This window comes from Delphinapterus leucas, chromosome 14, assembly GCF_059928025.1.
Source record: "Delphinapterus leucas isolate spDelLeu-1000000601 "Yukka" chromosome 14, BTC_Dleu_Yukka2, whole genome shotgun sequence".
NCBI classification, from domain to species: domain Eukaryota; kingdom Metazoa; phylum Chordata; class Mammalia; order Artiodactyla; family Monodontidae; genus Delphinapterus; species Delphinapterus leucas.
Window position 1 is genome coordinate 23,108,500 of NC_143142.1, and position 24,363 is coordinate 23,132,862.

General features: G+C 50.6%; 2 protein-coding genes across 2 annotated transcripts in view; one reads left to right on the top strand and one right to left on the bottom strand.

Moving 5' to 3' along the window:
- SF3A1 (splicing factor 3a subunit 1) lies at positions 1–20,030 on the bottom strand. The gene is made up of 16 exons (XM_022550715.2): positions 19,836–20,030; positions 16,987–17,108; positions 11,726–11,933; positions 10,295–10,552; positions 8,112–8,186; positions 7,234–7,384; positions 6,672–6,865; positions 5,574–5,691; positions 5,123–5,308; positions 4,278–4,399; positions 3,929–4,174; positions 3,163–3,370; positions 2,524–2,678; positions 1,425–1,526; positions 1,240–1,311; positions 1–500 (listed from the first exon to the last, which is right to left on the bottom strand). Exons 1-16 carry the CDS (start codon positions 19,896–19,898, stop codon positions 399–401), a joined length of 2,382 nt encoding a protein of 793 aa, XP_022406423.1. The 5' UTR covers positions 19,899–20,030; the 3' UTR covers positions 1–398.
- Positions 19,831–24,363, top strand: part of CCDC157 (coiled-coil domain containing 157) — a 16,631-nt gene continuing 12,098 nt past the window's right edge. The window contains exon 1 of the mRNA XM_022550716.3: positions 19,831–20,230. Within this exon, the coding sequence (XP_022406424.2) occupies positions 20,185–20,230 (46 nt within the window). The 5' untranslated portion in view covers positions 19,831–20,184. The remainder of the gene's footprint in view (positions 20,231–24,363) is intronic.

Here is a 24,363-nt window from a genome sequence, read left to right on the forward strand (position 1 = left end):
TTCACGAGAAGGGTTGGAGAGGTTTATTAGCCCATGGCAAGATACAAAATGATTAATGATAACAACCATATTCTACCAGCCAAGTGTCACTTGGCACTATGATAACATCCTATAGGACATCCCTGGTTTCACATTCCCTAATGGGCTACCTGAAGAAATGACCCCTCAAATCAAGACCCAAACACAAAGGGATTCCAGGGGCCACTGGGGAGGAGAATGCCTGAGAAAGTCCTCTCTGATCTATGTGGGGAGGGAAACTCTGCAGGACAATTTGGATTTCCAAACTTAGTAAGAGGGAAACAAATGTGCAAGGCAGGGTCTCCTGGGTCTGGGACAGGGGTAGGGGACAGGAGAAGCAAAACGGCAGTAGTTGGGACCTGAGAGCAGGTTTCTCTCCTCTACTTCTTCCTCCCGCCTCTCTCCTTGAGCGCCAGGTGGATGATGGCACCATTAGCCATGTTATAGTAAGCCAGCGAGTTGGAATCCTTGATGAAAATACCCTAGAAAACAGATGTAGTGCCTCAGCCCAGGGCAATCTGGCCTTGAACTCAGAGAGCAGCCTCACAAGTCCCAACACTCTGAACTTAGCAAATACAAGGGCTTGAAGGAAGGTGGGGTGGGAAAGGGAGTGGCACAGGGCAGAAATGAAGGTCTCTGGTTCCTCCCAGAATGCTTTGCTTTTCCTTCCTTCCGACCAAGCCATGCTGTCAAGACCCCAAAAATCTGGCCCTGACCAACCCCATGGAATTTTGACTCTCAAATCATAAGACCTTTAGAGATCAACTAGTTCAACAGCCTCACTTTACAGAGGAGGAAACTGAGGCCCAGAATGGGGATTTGTCTACGTCCAAAAAGGGAGAACACAGCAGTCCTCTGTGACCCGGCAGGCACCAAGGTGAGCTGGACTATCACCTTTGTGTCCAAGCACAAAGCCAGGCTACCTGAGACCACACTGACTGGGATGGCTCTACCACTGGGACAGAAACCTACCAGAGCACTCCGAAGTCTGGTCCCCAGATGTCACTGAGGCATTCAAACCCCATACAAGACTGTGCTGTGACCCCGCCAGAGCCTCACCCTGTCAGACTAACCTGTCCCAGCACCCCCCACCAGCATCATCACTTCCAGGATGGACTCAAATGACCACACCCAGGTGTCTCCCCACTCCTCTGATTCCACAAGGGATTTATTAGCTTCTCGGACAACAGAGAGGGCAAGGACTAGAGACACCCAACTCACCTCATACTGCAGCTTCTGTTTCCCTGCCGGCATGCCCGTGGCTTCGTGAATCTTCACCTTGATGACAGAGACCTATGGGATCGAGGAGAGGTCAGTCACCTCTTGCTAAGGTCAGCTGCAGGAAGCTTCCCCCTGACTCTTTGGTTCCCCTGTACCTGATACCAGTTGGGGAGAGCAACTCATACCTGGTCTGTGAGTGGGAGGGTGAAGACCAGCACCTGTCCGTTCAGCTTCCATTCCGTCTTATCCTGCATGTTGGGCACCTGGACTTTGATGGACACTGGACCCTGCAAAACAGGAGGTGGCCATTATGCCTGGGGAGGCCTGAATCAATCAGGAACTACGCTCTCCTATTCCTGGGCCAGTCGAGATAATGTCACCTGTCCATCAGGGCTCCTGGACTCTGGCCTGTTTCACTACTGACACCACTTGTAACATACAACAAATCACTCCCCCTTTTCAAGAATTGGTTTCCCTTCTTTAGAACAATCCCTGCCTACTGGTAAGGCTGGAGCTGAAGAAGAGACATGAAAGTGCTCTGCAAGCCTCAAGAAGTACCACAGGAGGAAAGAATATGAATTGCGAGGTCAGAAGACCTGGGTTCCCAACTCAGCTTCCGTGCTAACTAGGTCTCTCTGAGCCTCAACGCCATGTCTGTAAAGCAGTTGATCACAACTGCTGGATGGTAATGTTGTGAGCATTCAACAGACCAAGTACCTGTAAAATGTGTGGTTCTGCCCCAACACTTGAGTAGGTACTCAAGAAATGGAAACTACCATCAAAAAGGAAAAAAGAAAAAAGGTTTGGTCAAATGCACTGGGTGGGGCAGAACGTTTCTGCCTCCTCACTGGAGCTTCCCCAGGCAACAGCAGTGCCAAGATTCCCAGCTCTTATTTCTAGTACCTCCACAGGATCCCCACAACACACCACCTTCTAAGGGCTGGACCTGGAGGCAAAGGCCACAAAGAAATTAAGAATCACACCCAGGATTCCCTCCAGTGTCCAGAACCCCTTTCACACCTGAGTCCTACTGCCTGTGCAGCTGGGTCTCCCTGCTGGCCTCTGCGACAGCTCACACCAGGGGGACTACTGACAGCTGTCTGTTCTGGCTGCTGACCCCCCCATCTAGTGTGTGCTCAGAAGTTTCACGGGCCTCGAATGGCTGGCCCAGGTCCCAGAAGCCAAAACCATGGAAGAATAGGGTGGGCCAGGAAGCGTGTGACTGGGGCAGGACTGGACAAGCCCCTCGCCCCATCTAGACACTCCAGGCTCTGGGATGCACACCTTGTTTCTGCGTAGAAACTCCTCTTCTGGCATGAGGCTGTCCTCGGTCTTCAGTTTCTTGGAGGCAGGCTCATCTTCCATGGGAGGTGGTGGGTGGACAGGCGGCATAGGGGCTGGAGCTGGGACGGGTGCCACAGGTGGTGCGGGCACGAAAGCTGCAAGAACAGGAATAAGCAGCCACGTGAGTGGGAGGAAGGGCCCAGGACTCAGGGCTGGTGAGAGTGAAAAGGGGATTGCAAAGGTTTCCCATTTCTCCCAGTCAGAGGTGTGAAGGACCACTCCTTGCTGAGTCTGGCAGCCAGTAAGTTACCTGGCAGGGGGACCTGGGAGACTGCCCAGATTGGGTAGCAGGAAACTGAAGGAAGGGCAGGACCGATGGATGGAACAGGTGGCAGCCAACAGCAAGCATCATCAGACCTCTGTGCCTGTCCAGGCTGACCCCTCTGGGTGCACAGACCCCAGCTCTGCCATATCAGCCTATCTCCCCCAGGAGCCATAAGTCCCTGGCTCCCAGCTCAGGGATCTCTCACATGGTGAACTCAAGGCTCTCCTTTGGGCTAGACCACCAGCTGGAACAGCTGGCACTACCATCAGCCACTGCTCTGCTCAGGGCTTGGCCTGTAGTCCTGACCCACTGACCTGTCGGCACAATCATGGGTGGTGGGCGGGGTGCCATGATAGGAGGGGCCGAGGGAGGCATGGGCACCACGTTGATCCTGGGCGCATGGATGATCGGTGGCATGGGGGCGATCACCGAACCAGGAGGCAGTCGGACCACTGATGCCATCGGGGGCCGGGGCATGACGGGTACTGCAGACACAACTGTGGTACGGACGGGAGGTGGCATCTGTGGGGGTGAAGACCCACAGGTCACAGGATGCCAAGGCTGCACTCTAAGGGCACACACAGCTGGCAACTGGCCACCTGCAGCTTTGAGGATGGGGCTGGACAGCATCGACTCAGCCCCCTGGGGCTGTGAGTGCAGCCTCACACTGGGCCCTGACAGGAACTATGCTGAGAGAGGCCCAGGGCAACCCTCTTTCCACTTGGAACTCAACCAGCTGCTCTTGGCAAACACTGAGAGAGCCACTGAAGACACTGACCTCCATTTAGCCCCCTGGAGTCAGGCCAGCAGTCCTCCAAGACCCATTAAGCCCTCCAGCCCATCCCTGACCCAAGCCTACTTCTCACATTTGCCACTCGCCTCCCTCCCTGTTCCAAGCCTCCCACACAGATAGAAGATCAGGCTGGAGGTTCCCACTTCTAACTAAAGGGTTCTTTTTCTCTCAACTTGACCCACTCAGCGCTTGGGCCCGCTGTGAGATAGCTGCCCTTCTCAGCCTGCAATGTCTAACCCCAAGAACCCAGCTCTGAAAGACCAGTCACAGGGTGGCTGCTGGCTAACCGCGGGTGGCCGGGGCACCGAGGTAATGGGTGGGGCTGAGCTGGGGATGTTGGTGGCTGAAGACGGAGGTGGTGGCTGCTGGGGGATTTCATTGGGCTTGCTGGGGCCAATCTTCTCTTTGGTATCATCTTCTGGCACCAAGCCCTTAGCCTTGTGGATGGCCTCGATCTGCTCCTGGAGGGTGATATTGGCCTGGGCAGCCTGCTGGGTCCGGGCCATGCTGCCGGAATGGCCATCCCAGGTCACCTGCATGGGAAAGCAAAGCCACAGCTTGTCAGGGCTCCTGGAACTGAGCCCAAGTGTGAGTCTGACGGGGGGGGGGTGGCACTAAGAGTCATCTGAGCTGCACCTTTTCCTCTGGCTTCTGGATCTCCTCCTCGCCAATCTTCTTACCAATGGCCGTTTCCTCTACACCAAAGATGTCGGTACGCCGCTCAGCCAGCTGTTTCAAGCTGCTCTCAATATCCAGACCTGGATATAGTCACAGAACGGAGGCAGGGGACAGAAAGGGAAACTAAACCAGATGCCCTTCTGACAACACAGCAGCTCTACTAGTGCAGGGTGGAGGCTGTTCTCATGGGACAAGGCTATCTGTGGGTCCCAATGCAGCACGCCTGTCCTCTGAGCCTAGGGAAGGCTGCCCAATGAGCACTAAGCCTGTAAACCAGGGCTTGTCCAACCCCTTGACTTACAAAAGGCAACTGAGAAGACAGGGTCACATGAGTGGCGTGGCAAGTAGCAGAGTCAGGAATAAAAGCCTAGTCTCCTGCCTCCAGGACAGTTTCCTCCCTCCCTATCATGCTGCTTCTCACACACAGTCAAGGCACCGTGTCTCATTTCAAGGTGCTCAGTGTACTCCAGCCATCAGAGCCTTCATTCTAAGACAGCCCTGAGAGTGAGCACCTCTCCCAGCTGTAGTGAGATCTTGCACTAGGATGTCAATGGACACATGCTATCCACATCAGGTGCCTGGCTTTGGAAGAATCCCTATGAAGAGTCCTTCTAGAAAATGGGAAGTTATTTTGTAGTGTCATAGGCTACACCTATCCTCAAAAGCTTTTATTGACCTCAATTGTTACCTTCTATGTTTGATTAAAGCATAAAGTTGATCAGAGATTCCCCATGGGCCAAAGTGAGATGGGGCTGAGTCAAAGAAGGGGTGTGGACAGAGTGGGGGATGCCCCCCAACCTCACCTGGTGCGTACACCTCATCATCACTCTGCTTCTCACGAATGGAGCGATCTCGCTGCTCCAGCCAACGGGGGTCAAGAAGCCCAATGCGCATGTGTTCCTGCATTTTGCTGGCAGGGATCTTCTCCCCAGTGATGGGGGACACGAGATATTCATCTGGAGCAGGGGCTGGAGGCAGGGGCTTGGAAGCTAAAAAGCAAAAGAGATCCTTGAGTGAGAATACTGGGTGGCAGCCCAGGTTAAAAGGGTGCTATTTCATTCGTGCACCATCCATTCAGTGCCACGCTGTACCTGGCACTATGCATTGCACCAGAGCACCAGAGATGACGAAGTCCCATTCCCCATCGTGAGGCCTATGACAGAGAAGCTATCAATGCCTTTATGACAAGCCACCTTGAGCCCTCCTAAAAATGGACAGGTCTGAGGAACATGAGGGCAGAAGAGCAGAACCAACCTTTTGGGTCATAGTCCTTCCGGACAATGACCTGGTCTGGAGTTGGGGGCAGAGGCGGTGGCATGGGTGTCTCTGGAGGTGGGGGCACTTTCTGCCCTTCTTCTTCATCATCTGAACCCTGAAAAGCAAAGTAGTGGCAGGACTCAGAGAGGGGCTGAGAAGACACCTCCCTGCAGCTGAGCCCTGGTGGCTCTCAGGGTGGCAAAGAGCCTAGGCCCCTGCCAGTCAGCATCCATGTGCTAAGCCTCCCAGGGCAGCCGAGGCCAGCCGGCAGCTGGCCAAGCTGCTTCCTCACAGCATGAATGGGAGTGCTGGGGGCCGTGGTGCTAACGCTCTGCCCAGGCATTTCCAGCAGCTGGCGCCAGGCAGTCACAGGAGGCCAAGGGCACTTAACGTGCTGAAGAGGGGTGCGGGGAACAAGTCAGCGTTCAATGGTAGCTCCTCAAGAAGCAATGCTGGGAGGGAGAGAAAAAGTCAATTCCCAGACACATGCATCTTTATTCTCAGGCTGCACACAAATTCTTTCCGAGGGGAGGAAAGCAGTTTGGCTCTGCAGACTCTATGCCTGCTTGGAGGGCCTGCCTCGATGGGGGTAGACGAGGCCAAAAGCCACTTAGCAAAGCTCTGGAGGACTTCCCTGGCGGTCCAGTGGTTAGGACTCCGTGCTTCCACTGCAGGGGGCATGGGTTCGATCCCCGGTCGGGGAACTAGGATCCCGCGAGCCACATGGTGTGCGCCCCAACCCAGAAAAAAAGAAAAGCTCTGGAAACTGCTGATCATTTGGGCCTCAGCGCAAAAGCGTCAAAGTACATGGTATAGAGGTTTCCCTAACTGAGAGCCAGCCTGGGGTCGGCAGTGAGCAGGGCCCCTGGGCAAAGGAGGAAGGTCATAGAACACGGCCAGCACAGCTTTCAGATCCTTGCCTATGAATGAATCTTTGTTGCCTGAGCTGGAAAGAGGCTCTGTGCTGCCTGGGCTTGGGCAGCTACTCAGCCAGGACTCCTTCTTCAGGAACCCACACTCCCTTTCAAGATTCACAAGGGAGCTGGACTTCTCTGGAGGAGAGCACCCCCATCTCCCTGGGCTCCAGGAGCATACCTCATCCATGTCTTGCACTTGGGTGTCCTGGTCCAGCTGGGACGGAGGCTCCTCCGCCTTCTCCTGTTTCTCGTCCTCCTCATCAGACTCGACCTCCATCTCGACCTCCTCACTCTCCCCAAACTTCTCATAGCGCTCCTGAATGAGGATTCGGGCCCCCAGCTCCTCTGGGGTGGTGGGGGGAGGGAAGTTCCCTGGCAAAGGGTGAGCCAGAGTCAAAGGCAGGGTTCACACAGACGCTCCTTATCAAAGGCCCATCTATCTGCTCTCTCTACACTGTTAGCTCTCTGAGGACTGGGACTGTCTGATTTCTCTCCTATCTCCAGAGGCCCACCCGTTGGGCCATTATTGTCAGGTACGATAATACTTGTTCAACTGGGTTTAACTGGGGCAATGGGGTAGAAGTGAAGTCTTCCAGAAGCAGAAAAGAAACAGATACCCATAGAACCCTCTGAGGGATTCTGCTGCTCCTTGGGGACAGCTGGAAGAGATCTCCCAGGATGGCTCCAAGCTCCTGGCTCCCCTAACTGGAGTCACAGACCTACCTTCCTCATAGACCTACCTTGCTCATTGGGTTGGAAGTCCACTGTTTCCACCACCACAAAATCATGCCAGTCAATCTGAGCATAGGCCACCCGTTCCTTTTCCTTCTCCTCCTCTTCCTTCTTCCTCTCACGCTCCTGAAACTTGGCCCACTCCACTCGGTAACATACCTGAAGGGATGGGAAACAGCGTGGTGCTGAGCTGAATCAGGGTCTGCTCCTGAGGAGGCTATCATCTCCAAGGCCTTCACCAAAGCCAACGTCTCCTTCAGAACAGGAAGCTGATCTGCCCATAAAGGGGAACTTCCTGGGGCAGACTATGGTATTTGTACCTGGTTTCAGCCAGGCCCAGAGTTTGGACAGGATGAAAATATGAAATACCACAGAGACCTTCTGTCTGGGGCCCAGAGAGACCTTCTGTCTGGGCAGCTGTTTGTTATAACCTCAAAGTTTCCTGCTTGAGTTGGCGAGTGGCTAGCAAACTCCCTCCCAGAAGTTTGCATGACAACCAAGTGCCCACAAAAACAGCAGCAGTCTGAAAGCCTGCAAAACAGAAGCCTCAAGCAGCCACCCAGAACAGCCAGCACCAATATGCCCTCTCTCTTCGACTCTGAAAACCTGGGACTTCAAAAGGCAGTTGTCACCAGAGAACCCGTTCAAAAGCTGGCTTCTAGCAACAGAAGAAAAGAAGAGACTGAAGCAGACAGCAGAGCAGAAAGTTGGGAAGCAGAGAATCCAGGTTTCTTGGTCTTTGTAGCCTCAAGGCCTTTCCTCCCACCACGACTGTGCCTGGAGCATAAGAAGGTACTGGTTCGGAGACTACTTCCAAACACACAACAGAACCTACACAATGTAACGTTAGTGCCGTCAGTAACTGGTTATAAGAAATTTAGTTTACCTGGTCCAAAACTTCCCGGGGGTTCTCTGCCTCTTTCTTGAGTTTGGTAAATAAGCCTTTGGGTGGAATCAAGATCTGAAACACAGAAGATTTAAAGCAACTATCAGTGCAGCAAAACACGGGACAAAGAAGTGGCCTTCCTGGGCCTGTGGAAAGGCACAGGAGAAAGGAAAGCATGGGATGCTGGGATCCAATCTCAGCTCCACTTGGCTGTGCAACTTTGGGCAAGTTACTCAACCTCTGTAACTTGGTTTTCTTCTACAAAATGGTGACACTGCCACTTAAAGTTGGCATCATCAACTTAAAAGGTTGCCAAGGGTAGCAGGAAAGTATGCAAAACCACCACCAGATCGCTGAGCACACAGTCAGCATGTGATGACTGCTCTCAGGGGGCGGATCTGCCCTTTACCCTTCTGCACATGCCAACAGGCCGCCTGATGACTTTATTGAAGACTACAGCCCACAGGCTCCACCTCCCTAGACTTCTAGCCCCTGCTTTCTGTTTACCATTTTCTCCATAGTATTTATCACCATCCGACATACACTTATGTTGCACTTGCTTATTGCCCCTTCACTAGACCAGTCTCCACAAAGACAGGGGTTTCTCTGTCTTCGGCTCACTGCTACATATCCAGCACCTAGAACAGTGTCTGACACTCAAAGCATATTTGCTGAGAACGAATGCTGGCTTTGTTTAAAACAGTCAGTCTTTCCAACTGCCCCAAGTGTATCCACTCTCACTGGAAAAGCAGCTCAGCCCCACTCCATCCTCTCTGTCCTTCTTCCTCAGGAATTGATCTGCTCCTAGAGTTCCCAGGCCTAGAGACACACCAGTGCCCTCAGATTAGAGTAATGAATGTCAATACCCAAATTCTGAGGGAGAAGGAATAGGAAAGTTAACAGAATAAAAAGGAATCTGCGGACCTTTAACTCTGGAAGCAGTCCACTGACAGGAATTAACCCAGGGCTCACTTAAAATTGATACTGTGTAGTTACAATAACCCTTGGGTCTTATGACTTGAATGATTGTTATTTCAGCTACTCTCCTAGCTTCTGGACTTCCTAAACACAAACATTTTTGTCATTCTTTCTAGTTATATACTTAAAGTGAATGAAGTTAGAGGATATCATTACATAACCTTTCAAATCAGATCTTTTTTTTTTTTTTTTTTCAAATCAGATCTTTAACATATTGTTTCTAGATATCAAAAACAGATATGCAAACCATGCCACTAAAAAGGAAAGACAACCTCCCTTATGTGTGTAGCAAGAAAAATGTTCCACAGGCATATCTATACCAGTATACTTTTTAATAAATTAGCGATCTGATTATTTTAAATACCAGTATTGACTTGTCTGCATTCTTGATTGCAACAACGCAGCATGATAATTAAGATCTTAGGGTCTGGAATAAAAATGTCAGCACTCAAGTCTCTGCTCCGCAACCCCCTAGCTGTGCAACCCTGGTCAAGTTAACTTCTCTGTACCTCAGTTTCCTCTTTTGTAAAATAAATATAATAACAGTGGCTACCTTATAGGTTATTAGGGATTAAATGAGAAGATACTACATAATATAAGTACTCAATACTGGCTACACTTATTTATTTTAAATTGATTCCCAATGCCTATTTAAATGATGCTTCTAATTCAAAGTACTTTTTAGGGTGGAAAACAACAGAGGTTTCAGAGTCAAATGTTGGTTAAATCTCAGTGCAGCTACTTACTAGCTGAGAGACCACAAGTAAGTACTTCACCTCTCTGAGCTTTCTGAAATAGGAAGGAAAACACTTACCTTATGGATTCTTGTGAGGATAAAATTAGGTAATAATAGGAGGCAACTATTAAGAGCTTGCTTCTTCTCAAGCCCTACTGAGGCAACTGAAATTTAATTTAAATGTACATAAAAGCAACTAGCATCACTTGGCCTTATCACGCAGCAGGCACTCACCTAATTAGTTATCAATCACGCGTTTCCTTTCTCTTTAGAAACAGCAGTCTACGTTGCATTTACTAGGAAAACTGAATAGAAATCAAGATTTTATACTGAACTGGGATATTTAACATCTGCTTGGGGGCCCCACACAGGAGCGGGGTCCTTGCAGACAGTGAGTGGATAGAGTGCTGATGGTAAGATGCCTTCCTTCCCTGGGCCCAGCACCCTGGCCCCCGCCCTGCCCAGGCACCTTGGTATACTGTTCCACCAGCTTCGTGAAGTAGTTGAAAAGGCTGTGTTGCGGGCGAAGGAAGTCAAACTGGTAGTTGCGCTGCTCTTTCTGCATCAGCTGGGTCAGAAACTGGCGCCCATTCCTGGCCACAAACTGAGCCGTCAGCTTCACCACGTCCAGGTCGAAGGCTGAGATAGAGGGGGGGTCTGCAATGAACTCGAACTCGGGAGGGGGCTCTTTGGGCACGATGGTTTCTTGGATCACTTGGGCTTGAACCTAAGATGCAAAGGGAACGTGAGGCAAGAGGCACAGGGGTGGTGGGACTCCAGAGAGGTGGCGGGGACGCACCCCCGGCAGACGGCACAGACCTCTATACTTCTGCTGATCACGAACACGCCATTGGCACGTGGTGTGAGAGAATCCTAACTCACAAGGGCACCGATTTCTTGGCCAACTGTAGCCTCGACTCGCTAAGTGGCTTTCTGAATGAGAACCGAGTCCCTCTGTATCGCTGCTGCTGCCCTGAAACTGAGGACCAAAACTGGGTGGCAGAAGATCTAACAGGAACACAGCTTATGAAACCCCGCCCAAGGGAGAGAGAGGATGTAGTAAGCTCTACATGTGTGCAGAAGACCCCACTGGACAGAAGACTTCCACGTTTGTTACCTCATCTGGCCACTACACGAACCACGAGGTGGACAGAACAAGTACTGTGAATTCTTTTTATAGATGAGGAAACTGAGGTCACCTGAGGCCCTAGGAGTAGTAAATTGCAACACAAGGTCTCAGAACCTATTCCAACCTTTACTTCCTACTGTAAAACAAGGGGCAGCCTTTGCCACCATGGCTCAGGAGTGAAGCAAAGAGAAACGACTAGTCCAAGTCTACACAGGAGGCAAAATGTGTGGGCCCCTCCTGTCCTCACTGACAGCCCTAATCGTCCCTAGTGCTAAGGGGGTATTAGGGCAGGCCAGAAAGAGGGGCCCTGGGAAGGTGAGACAGTAGGAGGGATGCCCAAGAAGGGGTCCACAAGCCACACTGCAACACTGCCCTCACGCCACGGTCAAGGAAAAGAGTAGGAACTGAGAGCATGGACTTTAGGGTCCTGACTCTGCAGCCTTGGGTAAACTGTGCTTCCCTAAGCCTCAGATTCCTCATCTGAAAAATGGTCACTTTACTGGCCTCCTCACGCAGCCGCTGTGAGGCACCAATGAGACAAGGCTCCCAAAGCACTGAGCACAGAGCGAGAAGGGCAGCATTCAGCAAATGCCAACTGTCAGCAACACTTTGCTGTGTGAGTCTCAGCATCTGCCTCTGTAAGATGGGGATAAAGACCTCAAGTTTCTCCCTGGGTGGTTGTGAGGTCTGGACAGCAGAGTTCATTATCTTCCCCTCCCTGTCCCAGCCTCCCTTAGCCCTGGGGAAGCGAAGGGAGGGGCTGGCTCCAACCTTCTGGGGCAGCTGCTGCTGGGTGGCTTGCTGCTGCTGCTGCATGACCTTGGGGATGGCAGCCGAAGGCTCCTGGGCTTTCCCCTCCTTGAACTCGCTGACCTTGTGGCGGTAGTAGGCATGGTAAGGGTCATTGGGGTTCAGGAAGTTGAACTTGGGGTTGTTGATCTCGTTCTGTCGTATCCTAGCTTCAAATTCAGGTCCGTTTCTAGAAAAAGGAAAAAAGAGAAGCATTAATACCACAACCCTTGCAGCTGCTCAGACCAGAACACTGCCCATGCAAGCCCCATTCTTGCCACCACCCATCACTCAAACTAGCCCATCCCTCAACACAGCAGAGGTCCTCTTCGAGACTCCTGGCATCAGCGGCCAGTGCCCCCTGCCTCCTTCGGCCTGCGCAGGCCTCCTCTACCACAGGGTCTCCAGACCTCCATCATTCCTGCAGCTCCTCTGCCAGTCTTGCCATTTCCAAAACCATCTGGACTATTTCTTTTTTCTTTTAATAAAATTTATTTACTTTAAAAAATGTACCTGGGCTTCCCTGGTGGCGCAGTGGTTGAGAGTCCGCCTGCCAATGCAGGGGACACGGGTTCGTGCCCCGGTCCAGGAGGATCCCACATGCTGCGGAGCGGCTAGGGCCGTGAGCAATGGCCACTGAGCCTATGCGTCCGGAGCCTGTGCTCCGCAATGGGAGAGGCTGCAGCAGTGAGAGGCCCGCGTACCGCAAAAAAAAAAATGTACCTAAGAAGGCACGGGAATGCCCTGGGGTCCAGTGGTTAGGACTCCGTGCTCTCACTGCCGAGGGCCTGGGTTCAATCCCTGGTTGGGGAACTAAAATCCCACAAGCCATGGCACAGCCGAGGCGGGGTGGGAAGGCATGTATTACTACTTCAGATAAAAATCATTATGGCTGGGCTTCCCTGGTGGCGCAGTGGTTGAGAGTCCGCCTGCCAAAGCAGGGGACATGGGTTCTTGCCCTGGTCCGGGAAGATCCCACATGCCGCAGAGTGGCTGGGCCCGTGAGCCATGGCCGTTGAGCCTGCGCGTCCAGAGCCTGTGCTCTGCAATGGGAGAGGCCACAGCAGTGAGAGGCCCGCGTACCGCAAAAAAAAAAAAAAAATCATTATGGCTTTACTAACAAAAGGCAGTCATAAAATTCAATACAATGAAAACAAAGTAACATGGTTAAAGTTTACCTGAAGTTTGCTGAGACTGAGGCCAGTTCTCTTAGTTAAAAGTGGGATGACTGAGTGCTGGGGAGGTATTAAAAGATATGCTAGCACCAAACTGAGACTTTGTCCTTTGGGTAACAAGAAAAAAAAAATATGAAAATTTAATGGGATTTAATGCCTTGTCCAAATATTGGCTAAAATCACCTCATTTACTACTGGGTGAGGCTCATATAGGAAACACTGTTCTCCAAGGACCACATCTGTGCTGCTGCATTAGGTGCATTCAGATGACAGGGGAGTGGTGAGAAGGGCAGGGAGGTCACCATCTCTCTCTGTATCTGGAATAGTTTCCCACATACACCCTATGTCCCCAATTTGTATGCATTTTTTAAAAATTAATTTATTTTTTATTTTTGGTTGCATTGGGTCTTCGTTGCTACACACGGGCTTTCTCTAGTTGTGGCGAGTGGGGGCTACTCTTCATTGTGGCGCGCGGGCTTCTCATTGCAGTGGCTTCTCATGTTGCGGAGCACGGGCTCTAGGAGCACGGGCTTCCGTAGCTGTGGGTTGCGGGCTGTAGAGCGCAGGCTCAGTAGTTGTGGCGCACGGGCTTAGTTGCTCCGCGGCATGTGGAATCTTCCCAGACCAGGGCACAAACCCGTGTCCCCTGCATTGGCAGGCAGATTCTTAACCACTGCGCCACCAGGGAAGTCCCCCAATTTGTATGCCTTTAAACACTCAGAATGAAAAATGTCTCTCTCATGATGTGTAGGGAGCCCTTATTTTTTTTAAAGAATCCCAACAGTAATATTTCAAGGTGTCACACATCCACAACATCTGTGGAAATGCACTAACCTTAAAGACACAAGATGTGGACACATTCAAGTTTTGGGTTCACTACTGACTCACCAAGTTACCAAACTTCTCTTTGACTCAATCTCCCATGTGTAATATATGGCAAAAACCACCTTCTCTCTCTACTTTGAAATACTGAGAAAATCGAATTAGTTAATGAGATGCCAAAGTCTTTTTGAATCATACAGTGGCCTGCAAATGCCACAGACTGTTACTCCTATGAAGGCTAGAAGGGGCTGGCCTATAAAGATGAGAGATGATCTGGGGGGTTTCCATCACTCCTTTGACCAGGGCCCTGCACTGAGAGGTGCCCCAAACACACCAAGGGACAGCTCCAGAGGCTGGTGGCACCCGGGTCACTCCACTTTCATACCCTGGCCCTGTCAGTTGAAGACAGGGCAGGAGACAGGGTGCAGGTGATGCTGTGCCCCAGTTTAGCCACCATGGCAGTGGTCATCAGCACCCTGGCTAGCTCCTCCACAAGTTCTGGTCACACTCTGCAGCGTGACTAACACCATGAGGTCTGGATGTGACAGTGCATTAGTCCAGCTGAAACCCCATGCTTGAGGAAGAAGCATTCTTCCACCCCCTTAAATAATGCAAGCCACACAAGGACAAGGGTAAATGTACATTTAAATATGGCTAAACTAGGCCACCATACAAAGGGCTGCTAGAAAAGGGGGCTCTGGTTGTCTCCTCTACCACCGCCTCCTAAGCCGTAACCTCACATCTGGGAACAATCTGAAATATAAAACGAGAACGCAGGCATATTCATTCCAAGCTACTCTGTTGCTTTAAATTAGCTTAATGTTAATTTTAGAATTATATTCTCTAACACAAGGAATAGATTTCAGCAGAAAAAGACATGATTCTGACTCAACCTAGCTGGTGGGACTTTTTAAGAGTAATTTCCCTTAGTTTCTTGACAGTAAAATACAGGGAAGGGAAGACCAAACCTAGAGAGAAAAAACTCCTTTTGGAAAACCACACTGGGTTGGTGATTTTTTACTCTATGCTCAATCAATACATGTGAACCCAACAGAAGTAAAGCAGAGTGTCCTGCATGTCTGCTTTTAACCCAGAGTGAGATGCTGCTCTGTCCCTTCACGGCAATGTAAACAAAAGCAAGTCCACAGATTTCAGAAATGCCTATAAGGCAATCATCATAGTCAAAAATAGATCTAGAGACGTGGACATATAGATTTATTATTAAGGGAACTTGGAGAGATTCTTATTTTTGGGGCTGGCACAAAATTATTGGAAAGCTACTTGGCAAAATAAGAAATATTTAAAAATGCTCTTTTAGCCAGTAATGTGCCACACAGAATTTTCTTCTAGGAAAACAATCTAAAAGGGAAAGAAAATGCTCAGAGACTTCCCCATAGCTTCATTTGCCAAACTGAAATGTTGGAAACAACTTCAAAGGAAAATACAGAGGAGTCAGCCAAGTCAAGGAAGGCCCATCACCTTAACATGGTGCATCCTTTCCAGAGAGGACCATGCAGCACCAGGAGACCGTGGAGCAACACAGGAAAATGCTTACAACACAGTGCAAATGGAAAAAGCAGGATATGAAAGTATCTCTACTAGTATTACAAGAATCTAAAAAAGGATGCCAAGGGCCAGAAGGAAACAGGAAAAAGTGAAAACAGCTAGTAGAAGCTATTCTGGTCGCGAGACTGTGGTGATTCTTCCTCTTACACTCTTTTCCTATTTATTGTTTTAAACAGGAAAACATATCAGAAGGTGGACTTCCCTGGTGGCGCAATGGTTAAGAATCCGCCTGCCAATGCAGGGGACACAGGTTTGAGCCCCAGTCTGGGAAGAGCCCACATATTGCGGAGCACCTAAGCCCACGCACCACAAATACTGAGCCTGTGCTCTAGAGTCCTCAAGCCACAACTACTGAGCCCATGTGCCACAACTGCTGAAGCCCACATGCCTAGAGCCCGTGCTCTGCTACAAGAGAAGCCACCGCAATAAGAAGCCCGTGCACCGCAACAAAGAGTAGCCCCTGCTCGCCGCAACTAGAGAAAGCCTGCACGCAGCAATGAAGACCCAATGCAGCCAAAAGTAAATTAATTAAAAAGAAAAAAAATCAGGGGACAAGGGGAAGAATAAGCGTTGCTATGAAATATTAAACTTATAAACACAACACCTGCTGCCCTAAATCTGACATGGCCTAATAATGTTCAATCAAGCACAGAGCTGTTTTAACCCAATATCCAGGTTGGTCAAAGCCGTTGAAATGTGAAAGGTTCACCCGCATGCAGCCTGACACAGTGAAAGACATCAACCAGAGTAACCTCTTTCTATGTTTCATTTTAAAAAGAGGTTGAGAAAGGAAGGACCCATCTGTTAAATGATGTATCGTGATGGGGATGCTGCCTCAGGGTCAAGGTGTGGCTCCCTGGAGAGCATATGCCCTGACTGAGGGCAGCAGTCTGCTCAAGGCCAGCTACTGCTTCCACGCAAGGAGCCATCCAATTCATCAAGAGAAGCCAGAAATCCAGATTTACTGTGCAATCTCATTTTTAAACAATGACAACTAATTCAAAAGTTAAAAAATTATATATTGTTAAGAATGAACAAAAAGATCTGTAGGCTGGATGTGGCCTGCTGGCTGCCAAAGGAATACTTGAAATGCCCTAAACTAGGGGATGGTTGACCTTTGGAGTCAAGTGGCCATCAAGAAGACTCCATCTGAGGAAGTGTAATGGGGAGGAACAAGAGGAAATCAAGCGGATTTTCATGCCATCTGAGGTAATAGCTACATGATGTACCCAAACTGCACTCAGTCCCCTCACCCCTGCCTCACAACAATTCTAGGTGTTATTTTATTCCATTTTGCAGATGGGTCAAAGGAAATGCAGTCCTTGCACAATGAGAATCATCAACTCCCTTTTGTCTTCCTAAGGCCAGAAGCTCAGATACAGACACACATTAACCATGACAAAGCAGCGTTCCAAGTATTTCCTCAGGCTCGGTTTGGAAGCACAGGTTCTTGGTGACTCTGGAGCTGGGTGTGCCTTGTACTCTGCCACCACCATATCATGTTAGCGATGCCAGTCCTGCCCACTGCCTACCTCACACCATGCTGTGGTTTTAGATGAGCTGACAGGCCTAAGCCAACAATACCACTCTAAAAACCCAAGTGTTACCCCTGTGCAAATTCAGGAGCTCTTGATGCTAAAATCTACCCGTGACCCACATGAGCAGGAGTAGCTATGTTACCTGGCCACGAAGCTGGCAGTCTTGTCAACGATATTCCTGACCTCTGGAGGAGGGTAAATAATACCCACCACTGGCTTGGAAGGGGTAGAATCCTCCTTTGAAGATGCTTCCTCTTCTGTGGGCTGTGAAAACAGGAAAAGGAAGGTCTTAAAGTTCCTGGCTTGGTGCCAGATGCCCACCATTAAACTCCTCTAGGATATTATTGAGAATACAGACTCTCCTGCCCAATTCATCGAGACTTTCCTTGAGTCAGGAACCTCTGCTCCAGAAGAGCCTCTCTCTCAACTGCTCTGTGCTTGCATGGGACTTTCCCAGGGAACCAATGAAAAGAGCAGCCTCTCTGGCTCCCCTCCAGCTAGAGCATCTCTGTGACACTGGGAATCTGCATTTTTACCAAGTGTCCATGTGATTCAGATGGAGGGGGGAAATCTAACCACGTTCTGAGAAACCACATTCCAGAATCCAGAAGGCCATGCCTGTATCCCCACCCTTGGATGTGGCTGATACGGGATATGTAAGAATTGTCTGCTGAATAAAGAAATGGGAAACTCCTTGCTGGCCACTTCTTCTGCCTTGAATGCCCTTTCCCTCTGCATCCATTCCGTAGTCTAAACCATCACTTAATGTTCAAATGTTCTGTGAAACTCCACTGGAATACTCAACATTAACTGCCCCATAAATTCCAATATTCTTTCCTCACCAGCTTCTTCCCCTTAGTAAACAAAGGCTCAAGTCTCTCATTTTGGAGAAACAAAGTTTCTCCTCTACCCTTATGCTCCTTTCTGCTACTGCCTTCTCCCCGCCTTCCTCTGGTAGCTAAACAGCCTGAGTTCTCTCAGCCTTGCCGTTCCCACTTGCTCAGCTCCCATTTGATCCCCCTTCATTTCAACTGCTCATGCCAAAGTCAAAAATGACGGCCTACAGCCAGCTACATCAGTATACCGTGTGACCAGTGACCGCTCCTTCACAAAACTCTCAACTCCCAGGTCCCATTCTCACCTGTATTTCCTTCTTGCTCACCATTCCATCCAAGTTTCTCTCCTGGCTCCTGTTTCACCTCCTGCCCTATAGTGTTAGGGGTCCCCAAAATTCTGTTCTTGGTTCTCTTCACACTATACACACTGTCCTCAGTCAGGCACTTACAAAATGTCCTCCACTTCCCCTAGCACCTATAGGCTGAACCATTCTACCCCCGTCAACGTCCCACATCATTCTTATGTGCCACAAAGCTTTAGATCCAGCAGTTCTGGGCACTTTCATCTCTAACCGCTTTCCTCACGAACGGCCAACCATGCCTCCAGTCATCCCGGGCAAAAACGTGGGTCTCTTCTCCCTTCCTCAGCCTACACATTCAATGATAAGAACATTTGTCAAGCACAGAGTAGGTTCCATATACTTTCCTAAGCACTTTAAGCGTATTAAATCTATAACCCTTACAGACCTCTAAGAGGTTAAGTACTCTTATTATTATATTATTGTCTTGTCATTTTACAGATGGACAAACTGAGGAATGGAGACCTTAACTGGCCCAATGGCAGAACCAGGATTCCAATGCATCACTTTGGAGGGAGAGCCTGCACCACAGCCCTTTTGTGATCTGAGCTTGCCCATCCCCTCTGTCCCATGCCCCAGCCACAATCTAGGCCAGGCTCTCAACATCTTTTGAATAACATGACTAACCTGTCCTCCTAGCAATTCTCCCCATCACTGTTTACCTGAATTTCTGAAACACAAATATGTCACTATCCGGCTTACATCCCTTCCTTTTCTCCCAATAGCCTGCTACGAAAACTTCAAATCCCCAGAAATACACCTCTTAACCACCACTTTCCCAACCCTATGCTTTAACCTTCTTTACTCTTGACAAGAGGCACCATCTGATTCCCACCTTGGTATCTTGGCACTTATCTGGTATTACCTTGGTTACTTTTCCCCAAGGTACTGGGAAAATGCCAGGGATACATAGGTATTTGCAGTGGTCAGCATACAGGATGTGCTCAATAAATGTTTGCTAAATGAATAAAGAATGGTATTTCCCTTCCCAATCACCTATCTGGTGAACTACTGATTCATTCTTCTAAACGCAATTTACCTTTCACGCCGGTGGGCTTCACCTACCTTAATCTCCCCTATATCCCACCAAAGCAATGTTGATTAGAATTCCTGTCTCCTTTGTACTTGATACTTATATCACACTGCAATTACTGACCCACGTCTTTCCTCCTTAGCTGACTGAGATCTTTTGAAGGGCTGGCTGAAACTGTATCATTTATGGTAACTGAGGCAATAAACATTTATTGAGTATTCACTTATATCTGGCTCCCCACTAGTGTGTGAGCTCCCTAAATAAAGCAGGAACTGCGCTTCATTCATTCCGTCGGAGCCTGGCACAGTGTCTGGCTTAGAGTAAGCACTACACAGATGCTGAGAATTAACGTTCAAAGATGCACCGTGCAGGCTGGGAAATTAGGGACTCCTGGGCAAAGACTGGGGGCCGGTGGGCCCAATTAACACAGAAGACCGGTGGATGCGCTGGATCAGTGCTTCTCAAATTTTAATGAATCACCTTGGGAGCTTGTTAAAATACAGATTCTGATTTAAAAGGTCTAGGGTGGAAACTCAGAATTTCTAATAAACTCCCAGGTGATGCTAGCCGGTCCGCGGACCACACTTTGAGAACTCCTGTTCTAACAGGCTTGTTTCGCTATCAGAAGGTAGACGGGAAGCGCGCTGCCTCCTGGGACCTGGAGCCCCTCCAAGCCCTCGCAAACCGCCGTTTCTTCCTGCACGAGTAAAGAGGGCCCGCGCCCGAGGGGAGGGCCCAGGTCGAGGTGCGGGGGTCGTGGTACCTGTTTAGGCTCGGTGGCCGCGGGCGGCGGCGGGGGCACCGCCTGCACGGGTCCGGCCGGCATGACTGCGACGCTCAGGGCTGCCAGTCCGCCTCTGTATAGGTGAACGGTGTGGCGTCAAAGCGGCCTCCCCGCACCAACAGTACAACAAGCTCGCAAGATGGCGGCGGCCGAGCGAGTCGTCGCCGAGGGGGGCGAGGCTGACGCACTTCCGGGGCCGCCCCTTCTCCGTGACGTAAATTCCCGCCCCTCCCTCTCGAGACACGCCGTTGCCGTGGCAGCGGTCGGGGACCCGGGATAGGTTTTGCCGGGGATCCCAGGAGCGGCAGGCGCACCTAGGGGCAGTTTCATGAGCCGACCAGACACAGTGGCTGAGGCTGCGACGCCGGAGACTGGTGAGACGTTTTACATCTCCCGCCGACGCCCTCGCACGCACCCCACGGCCCCGGCCCCCCTACCCTTTACTCCACCAGAAGATTCCTCTCTCTCTCCGACCCCCGCCTTCCAAGGCCCCCGCTCTCTCCCATTGGCCTCCCACTTTGGCCAAAGACCCGCTTCCCTATTCCCCCAGCCCCCTCTTTTGCTTTCAGGCCCACCTCTTTCAGACCCCCTTCCCAAATCTCAATCCCTAATTCCCACGGGTCCCTTTTCCCACGGGCCTGCCTTTTCCAGTTCCACCCCTGGCTTCCATAGTCCCGCCCTCAAATCCCGTAGACCAACTCAAATCAAGGCTTCCTCCTTAGGCTCCACCCCTCACGCCCGCAGGTTGGTCCCTGCGGACCACTTTCCCGCCCCGCAGCACACCTCGAATCCCGCCCTTTTCGCTTCCCCTCCTGAGACCCTCTCCTCCCTTTCCTCTCTCCCAACTCCTGAACTCTGGCCTGGACTTCAATTTCTTCACCTGTGAAATGGGGGGTGGGGGAGGGGGGATAGGAAAAGATGCCCTCCCAAGTCTCCTCCCCGTCTCTCTTCCTCACATACACACCATAGCTGGTTTATGTCATTGTTATTATTAATGTTGAATTATAATGATAGTTAGGATTTATTGAACACGTACCATGAGCCAGACCATGTGCCAAACACTACATGCATTACATCATTTATTTCATATAGCAACTTACTTACAGGTGAGGACAGAGAGGTTCACATCCTCAGTTCACATGGTGGAGTGAGAATCCAAACCCAGGCCATTCTTCTCTATTAGTGCAGTTACTTACTCCTTTGTCTTCACTGGATTCCTTCAGTGTCCCCGGGATCCAGGCAATTAGCACTCCTGAGTCAGAGACTGACACTGCCATTTAGATGGTTTTAGAGTTTCTAAAGTGTTTCCATGTGTGCACTGGCCAGGAGGGAGGCATAATCTTTACCTGAGGGGTAGGGTCCCAGGGGTCTCGAGAGAGAAGCGGGAGAAGAGAGGGAAAGGACTCGAATGTTAAACGGTAGTGCAGGAAAGGCTCCTTCACTTCTCTGCGAGTTAAAAGTCCACCTTGGGCTGAGGGGCCTGAGGAGAGGCAGAGTTACCTGCTGCTCCCACACCAGGGTAGTGGTGGCTCAATTAGTGCCAGCACTTGTGTGATCTCAGGAACAGTGCGGGGCTGGCAGCTTCAGGGAGAGGGTTCTACTCAGGACCCAGGAATTACAGAGAAAGCCTGTGTCAAGTGTTCCTTCACTTGACACACACACACACACACACACACACACACACGTTTCTCAAAACAGGCTTGTATCTGCAAATCCCCACTGTTCAGAAGAAACGACGTAGGGTAACCTTGGATGTTTTTCAATGTTGTGTTTTGCTCTTGTATATTCTTACTGCTTTGGCATTTGCTGCTGCTCATCAGAACCAGAACCTAACATATGGCCCCAGATGGCCCCAGATGGCAGCTGTAGTTATTTGAGGGTGAACAGGTCACTGTTTCTTCACGTCTGCACAAGCAAGCTCCTGAGTTCCAGGTGCTTTGCCACCTGAAAACCCTTCCTCCCGGGGTGGGATTTTTTTGCTTGCTGCATTTATTTCCTTCTTGCCATTCCAGGAAGGAAACCCAGAATGTTTCAGTCGGTTTTTCTGTTTGTTTCTGCCTCATTCTTTGGGGACATAACACCTCATGGGTGGCAATATCTTATGAGAGACCATCACTGAGGCAACATTTGTATGTGGGAAGTGGACCTGTGTGTGTGTGTGTGTGTGTGTGTGTGTGTGTGTGTATTGTGGGGACTCATCACCCCACCTGTGGGTGGAACTGTAGAGCTGACACACCAAGACTTGCCCCCTGCAGAGACGCTCAGACATAGATGGTGCTTCCTGGGGGACAGTGCTCTGTGTGCCCTGCTCTGTCCCTGACACAATGCCCAACATATAGAAGATACTCAGTCACCATCTGCTTAATGAACACAGGATCTGATCCCCTACCCCTGCACTGTCCAATATAGTAACCACCAGCCCATGTGGTGCTGTATATGAAAATGGTGACTGGTCCAAATTGGGATGTGCTATAAGTGTCAAATAGACATTGGATTTTGAGACTTAATGCAGAAAAATAGACAATATTTTATATTGATTTAACATTGAAGAGATATTTTGGGTATATTGTTAAGTAATATGTTATTAAAATTAATTTACCTCTTTCTTTTTAGTTTTTTTAATGTGGCAAGTATAAAATTTTAAAACCCATACATGGCTTGCATTATATTTCTTTTGTCCAGTGCTGCTCTAGAAGTAGTATGGCCTGAAGATGTTGGACTCAAGAGTCCCAGCTCCCTGAGTGATCTTAGGCTAGCCCCCTAACTTCCCAAAGCCTCAGTTTCCTCATCTGTTTAAAGGAGGTGGACTTGGGGACTTCCCTGGCGGTCTAGTGGTTAGGACTCTGCGCTTCCAATGCAGGGGGCGCGAGTTCAATCCCTGGTCAGGGAACTAAGATCCCACGTGCCGCGTGGTGCAGCCAAAAAATAAAAATAAATAAATAAAGGAGGTGGATTTGGGAAGTGGCCGACAGTAGGTCCTGTAGTCAAAGCCAGCGGTGCTCAGGCTCAAGGCTGGCAACCCCACCTACCCTTTCCCTCGCCCCATCCTCCAGCCTGAAACAACCCCCTTCTTCTGGGACAGCCTCCTCCCTGCCCCCCACTCCCAGGAAGCCCTCCCTGAGTGCCCACTCCCTCACTCTCCCTACATCCACTCCCAGGGACTGCAGAGCTGGACACGGGAAGCCAGGCACCTGGCTGAGCTTCTGACCCTGAGCCCGAAAGCCCACAGGCAAGTCCAAGAGCTGGGGGCACTCAGACATCCAGCTCCACGGACAGGCACCTGTGCAGAGGTGAGGACAGGGCCCAGTCCTCTGGGAGGCCAGAGAGGCTGGCTTGCCCTCAGGAACCACTCTGGGGCCTCTGGGTTTCCCTGCACCTGTGGGCACAGGCAGGCCCTCAGGTCCCAGCCCAGGTGGCCAGGTCATACCGCAGTGAACTAAAAAACGGCCTATGTGCTCGCAGGGAGACAGATTCCCAACTGCAAATAATGACTCAATGATTCCATGCCACTGTGGTGTGTACTGGGAGGGAAAAGCACAGGCTGCTTTGAGAATGTGTAACAGGGGACCTCACCAGCCCGGGGATCTGAGGGAGGCATCTTATTTAGACAGAGTATGGGGAGGAAGCATATTCTACGGGGGTGAGACGCCGAGGTGCGAGGGGGTGCTGGGGAGGGGAGAGGGCGACCCTCAGGAAGGCTGGGGCAGTGGTCTGGGGGAGGTGGGGGGTGTGGAGCAGTGTTGATGGACAGAGGTGGCGGGTTCTCAGAGTGGGTGGGATGTGGAGCTGGCAGCACTGGGTGCCTGGATGTGGGGATAAAGGAAAGGGATTCGAGGAAGTGCCCAGGTGCTTCCAGTGAGGGTGCCATTTTCTGCAATGAGGAAGGTTGGGAGATGGAAACAGGTTGGAGGAAGAGAGGTTTCCCTGCCAGGCCTGGACTTCCTGGGGGCCTAAATCCTGCCCAAGCAGCCCCTGCTGCAGGGTGGGGCTTTGGTGCAAGGAACTTTCTGCTGCTGAGAAAACCACAAGGGGCCCCCACTGCAGGGTGGGGAGGGACCAGGGCTCAGCATCCACAGGGCTGCTGGCTCTGACACCTGCTGTCAGAGGCCTGCGAAGAGCCACGGGAGGGGCCAGACCTTCTGAGTCAAGGGCCAGGGATGGTTCATCCAAATCACTGTCTTCAGATGTCCACACACGGCAAAGATGGAAGGGAAGCAATCTGTGCGGGCCGCAGGGGAGAAAAGGAAATATGGAAGGTAGACAGCAGCTCCAGACAAGGGTGGTCTTTGCTGTTGTTACTGCTAGTAATAGTAATCACAGTAATAATAGTTACTATGGCTGCAGAACTTTTACTGGTGCCTTGCCCTGGACCGAGCACTTTTTTATTTTTTTTGTTTTTTGCTGTGTTGGGTCTTCATTGCTGCCTGCTGGCTTTCTCTAGTTGTGGTGAGCAGGGGCTACTCTTTGTTGCAGTGTGCGGGCTTCTCATGGCGGTGGCTTCTCTTGT